At 53.8% G+C, this 5872-nt stretch overlaps 1 protein-coding gene across 1 annotated transcript in view; it reads left to right on the top strand.

The window, feature by feature from the left end:
• The window catches only part of SSBP3 (single stranded DNA binding protein 3), a 73617-nt gene that overhangs the window by 18268 nt on the left and 49477 nt on the right, over positions 1 to 5872 (top strand). The window contains exon 4 of the mRNA XM_009287494.1: positions 466 to 550. Within this exon, the coding sequence (XP_009285769.1) occupies positions 466 to 550 (85 nt within the window). The remainder of the gene's footprint in view (positions 1 to 465; positions 551 to 5872) is intronic.

Below are 5872 nucleotides of genomic sequence, written 5' to 3'. Positions count from 1 at the left end.
GGGTGGGGAGGGGGCGGGCGGCGGCGGTGGGCTCAGAGGCGTCAGGCCGGCGGGCAGGCCTCTCAGTCCAGTCCTCGGCGGGGGCCGGAAAGCTGCTGGGGACGGCCGGAGGGACCAAGTTGCGGTGGGGCCGTTGGGGCGCCCCGGGGAAGGCAGGGCGAGGTGGCAGCGCTGCTGTGAGGGCTGGAGGAGTCCCTGAAGTGTCGTGGTTGTTACCCCCTAAAGGCTACTTTTGCCTCTTAAAACGCCCAACATCACCCATCGTGGGGGCAGCGACACCAGGTCAGGCACTTCCAGAGGTCCGAGTGGCGTTGAGCTGGGACGCACGGCTGGATCCAGCTGAGATCCCCTCCCTGACCATGGGCCCAACGGGGTGGGAAGCTGCTCACCTCCAATGACCCCCCGTCTCGGTGCGTGAGCCCTGATGAGTAACTGCCTCCTCTCTTGACTTTCTCCGCCACGCAGCGTGTTTTGGGACCTTTACTGCGCAGCTCCCGAAAGGCGAGACACTTGTGAACATTCGAGTGAAGCGAAAGCCTTTCATGACTACGTGAGTAACAAGTTTCTAATCCTCGCGGTAATTACAGCGTTGGGGAGCTCGGGCTTCTCCGGCACACCAAGAGCCAACGTAACCGACTGGCAAAAGCATGTTTTTTTTAACCAACAATGTTCTGATTTGACTGAACAGTATTTCATAATGTTGCAATTATGTAAATTAGCTCAGATACTTATCTTAAGCACTTAAAGGCATTCAGGCTACTGGTAGAATTAAGCGGTTTTGCATAGCAATGGACAAAAAAGTGTTTACTAGAGGATCGATGGTGAGGTATTTCATGCTGAAGACATCTCGAAGGGTGGGCAGGGGTTGGATTGCGGTGGGGAGGAGGGGGGGATTCCCCAAAATGCCGTTGAATGCCCCAATCAATATCTCCCTGCCTTTGGCAAGGCTGCGGGCTTCCTTGGTTGCCCGAGTCCTCCCTTGAGGCCAGCCAGGCGAAGGTGTTTGCTCATTGAAGCTGGTGTTGCAGACCCCCCTTGGTTGACGGTGTGCATCTTGTCTATCGGTATTGTGGGTTGTTCTCCGCAGAGGTGTTAGCGTGACCCAGGGATGATGCTCCTGGGGTGGGATGCTGGAGCTGAGGTGCCTCCCAAAATGACACCTCTTGGCGAGGGTGCACGGTGTGTCGGCTCCGGTGGGCGATGGGTAGGCTGCCTGCTGCTGTCCCATGCGTGTCGCCCGCATCCGCAGCATCAGGAAGAATTTGCATCAAAGGATTAGTCACCTGGCTGTGGGCTTGGACCCCAGTCAAGTGAGTTTAAATCCTGTAGCAGGAGCTGGTTTTGTCTGCTCCAGGGAGCCTATGGTATGGAAACCATTTTTCCTGCCTTCCCGAGTTTCTCGTTGTCTCGACATGCCTGGGTTGGGATGCACGAGGGTTTGCAGGCGAGCAGCCCTGGGTGAGCGTCTCGGGGACCTCCACGGCGCTCCTGCATGCCGGCGCTGGACGCAGCGGTCGCCCTGGGGCGCGGGCAGCACTGGGCTGCTGGAGAGCCTCAGCTGGCTGCTGAGCTGCCTCTCCTCTCTGCCCGGGGTGGAAAGATGCCTGTCCCGCTGCGGCATGGGGGAAGTGGGTCTGGGTATTTGCTAGGTGGGGTTTGTCTGTCTGTCCGTCCCTCCCCGTGGCCACTCTCTGCATCGCTTGTTTTTACTGGGTCAGATTAAGATGGTGAACTCCTGAACTGAGGGTCAGAGCTGACAGCCGGCGGCACATCCACCAGTGCTCGGCTCGGTGTGAGCAGCTGCTCGCTTCCTGGGCGTTTTGGGCCAAATTCTGGTTTTTTTGGAGTCCGGTTGGGACAGCAGACTCATCAGGAGCAAGGCAAAGGTAGATCTTCAGGCGGCAAAGCCTCACGTGAAGATGGCATTAGCAACCAAGACATGGTAATGCTCCATTCACAGCAGTCTCCTCATCGTGTCTGAGGATTTAGTGTATTTAGAGAAATTAATCTTTTTTTAGCTTGGTAATAATTCTAACAATAGGCCTGAGTGCATTAGATGATTCGCATAAACTTCTTTAATACACATTGCTTTAAGCTTACAGTAAATAGACACAATCCTGATTGTTTTTAATTCTCGGTGTAATGCAGTTTTGTAACAGCCCCAAGTGCTTTACCTTTTGGGTTTTACTGCAAAGACTCGTAAGAAGATTTTCGCTCCCCTGTGCCTTGGCTTGGTGGCACTGGTTTGGTTTCCTCGGGTGTGTTTTGGCCTCAAAACAGGGGTTGTGCTTCTCCTCCCCAGCGTGGCCAGTGGTGGATGCTCACGGTACAGTCACTCTCCGAGGAGCGGTGTTTTCCCAGCATGGCGTGTACTTTACAGGGCGAGGGACCTACCTGGCCAAAACTTAAATATTGACCAAAGAACCGAATGATAACTGGTGGAGTGTGAATAGCGCCTTGTTTCTCGCCAGCCTCCGTGCCGGGGTGGGCTGCCAGTGCCAGTGAGCGCAGCGGCCGACCTCACCGATGGGTGCTGGAGCCAAAATGCAGGCTTTTATCAAGCACCAAACCCCACAACCCGTCGGCCGGTACATAGCAGCGAAAACAGGGTATGAGCCTTGAATGGGGCTGGACCAGTGAGTCGTGAGTCATGAATCACTTCATATGGTGGTTGTGGTTAAAAAATACTCCCAATATAAGCCTTGGCCCAGACTGGTAGAGCATCATATTTACACTTGGCCAATGATGGGCAACCTCTGCACAGCCAGCTCGGTGTTTGCCCAAAATACAGTGTTTATTTACCCAAAGACGATGTATTTACTGTGCTGCTCTAAGGACAAAACAGGGGGATGCTCTGGGAGCAGCACAGTGGTGCCGGGCCAGCCGGGGTTTGGCACGCCGCCCTCCCGTAGCCGGCGCCGGAGGGGTGCTCACCCGGGAGATGCGTCTTTGGGAGGGGGAGCGATGTGCCTCGTTAGCGGCATGCTAACAGTGGGGTTTGCATGCTGTGTCATTTGCACTTCATTTCCCAGTGTAACTGTATGAAAACTATTAGGAGCAGCAGCACGAATCACCAATTTCCCCCTCCAGTTTTTAGTATTGAACCCTTTAGTGAGAGGAAAAAAAAAAAGGAGAAATCCTACCCCTCTTTTTTGGGGGGCACCCTTGAAACCCGTGGCCTCTTGCCACGGCTGGGGAATATTGTTTTCTACCTTTCCCTCGAGGGACAAAAGGCTGCTGGGGCTCAGTAGAAATGTGCTTGTTGGGAGAGAGGTGATGGGCGTGGGGAGTCACCTGGTGCAGGCGGGAGGAACACCGCATTTCTCTTTCCTTCTGTCTCCAGCACGGCTGTGAGTCTGTTAACGCAACTAACGAATTGTGCTGGTCAGAGGGTTATTAGTCAGCTTCTTCCACCTGTATCAAAAGAGTTTATGCAAGTTAACAGCATCACGAGCACCCATCAACTGCTAAAACTCAACCCGTAGCCGCTGGGTTGGGCTCCTCCACCGGGCAAAGCCCTGTGGCGAGTGCGCCGGCGTTACGGTGCGCTCCCGGAGCCAGCAAGCTTGCAATGGGATCGCTCGGCATGACAGGGGATTTCAGCCACCGCGTTATCTGGGAATTGGCCGATGGCTGGTCGCAGTTGAGCATTTCAACGCCGTGAAAGCCAATACAATTTGAGTTAGCGGTGATGACTGCCAGTTTAAATACCGCAGTGAATTTCTGTCAAAGAGCTAATACATAGAAAGGGGAAATGCAGAAAACTTGATCACCAGAACCACTTCAGTCGATTTTGGCCTCGAGCTACAGAAAATGAACTTAAATCTAGTTGACTGTTGCTACATACTTTTTGTGGTATTGCTCTGCCTGCACGGCCAGCTCGGAGCGTCAACGTGCAGGAGAGAAAAATCAGGGTAGTCTTTGGCTACCGGAGATTTTTACTTCATCCTTCCCCTCTTCTGCTCCCCCCAGCTCCTCCCCTAAGAAGGACCCACAATTGGGAGCATTTGAAATGATGTTTTCTTTGCTCTACAGAGCGGTGGCTTCAACTTGCCATTAACGCAAAGCATTGATTTTTTTTTTTTTTTTTTTTTAAACTTTGGAAAGCTGCTGCAGTTCTTTCTAACTTCGGTCTGGAAGGATGCTCTGCTGCAGTGGGGGCAGTTGCTGCTGGAAAGGTGGCTGATGGTCTGGGAAAGGATGGTGTGCTTGGGGCTCGTGCCCTCCCATCCTGGTTGGGGACAACCAGGGCTCCTCCTTTTTCCCCACCATCTGAAACAGTTCCCCTTGGATTGAGATCTCGGTGAGGGGGTTTCTGAAACCCCTGGAGATGGATGGACATAGCATCCAGGCTTGCTGGCGTTAGCATGCAAGACTTTGCTCAGTGAGGAATGAGGAAACCCAAGGGGCTGGAAGGGTTTTGGCCTGTTGGCAGTACAGGCTGGGGGTGTCACCCAGCCACTGGCGTGTGAACCCCAAATACAGCTGATCCCCCGCTGTAAGTGCCCTCCTAGCCATGCTTTGGAGGCGAGGTGTGGGAACGGTCCTTTTCTGCTGCATCTGCCTGTTGTGCCCCAGCTGGCTGTGGGACAGGCGCCCCGTCCTGGCATCGCTGCCTCAGTGTCCCCAGGCTGCAGGGGGACATCTCCTCGTTGTCACAGCATCTTCTGCTCCCCGGGGTCTGTGTGGCCACCTCATGGCATGGCACCTTGGCAGGCAAGATGGCCACGTGGGACCCCTCCCAGGAGGAGATGCTCTGCATGCATGAAGGGTTTGGTGTGACTGTCGCCTGTCCCGTGCTGAGCCATCTTCTTGCTCCAGGACCAGCAAAGGCTGCGAGACTCTAGCTCCAAGCGCCCATGGCTGCATGGGGTGGGTATGGGACCAGCATGCTTGATGGTGGTGGAGGTCCACGGGGGCCTCTGTGCACATGGTGATGGTGGAGGTCCATGAGAGCCCCTGCCATGTGCCCTTTGCAGCCAGTGTATTAGAAACATATTGCATAGGAGAGCAGGCATTTTTTGGGCAGATTTGGCGCAATGCAGGGACAGGGGTTGGGAACAGCTTTGTGTGGTCCCTGGGAGCCCCATGGGCATCACTGGGGCTCGGCCAGCGGCCTGTGCAGCTCTGTCCCATCTCTGTGCAGGACTGCGCTCTGTCTGGGCTCCATCCAGCTCCACTCTGCAGGGACAGGGTTCCCCGGTAGGTAACCGGAGAGAGGAGTTTCCTTCAGGAGTGGCAGGCTGCCAGGAAGCCGCACAACACTCCATATCACTAAAAAAAAAAAAAAAAAAAAAAAAAAAAATTCCCTCTCCCAGCAGCGCGCTGGGCTCAGCCTTCCCTCCCAGTTTAGGGTACTGGTGCGCCCATCCTGCCTGCGAGCCTGAGTGTCCCTTAAACCCTGCTTTTACTGGAGCGCTGTGCAAAGCTGGATTAGTTTAATTTTGTATTTTAAACAATATCAGCTGTCACAATGGAGCAACCTCCGCTGCCATACTTCCCGCTGCCCGGCAGTGGGACCAGTGTGTTTTGGAGCAGCACCTTTCCATGGATGATGCTGATGGAGAAGCCGCCGGCATGAAGCTGGAGGTCAGAGCCCAGAGCTTATGTCTTAGTCTTTGACTGGGGAGCCTAAATATTTATCCTGTTCTGTCCCTAATGAAAACAAATTGTCAACAGTTGTTCAGTAACTGACTAAATTAAAATCTGTAATTAGTCAATTAGATTAAAGAGTTGGCACAACCTGATTGTATCATGCTGGTTAGGTTATTAAGAGAAAGGGTGTGATTTTTAATTACTGAATGCTAATTTTGACAGTTTCAAATGGAAACAGACGTTCCCCCCCCCCTCCACCCCACCCCAAGTGCCTCTG

This window comes from Aptenodytes forsteri, unplaced genomic scaffold (assembly GCF_000699145.1).
Source record: "Aptenodytes forsteri isolate BGI_AS27 unplaced genomic scaffold, ASM69914v1 Scaffold119, whole genome shotgun sequence".
Classification (NCBI taxonomy): Eukaryota; Metazoa; Chordata; class Aves; order Sphenisciformes; family Spheniscidae; genus Aptenodytes; species Aptenodytes forsteri.
This window is presented reverse-complemented; position numbering and strand designations above follow the sequence as displayed.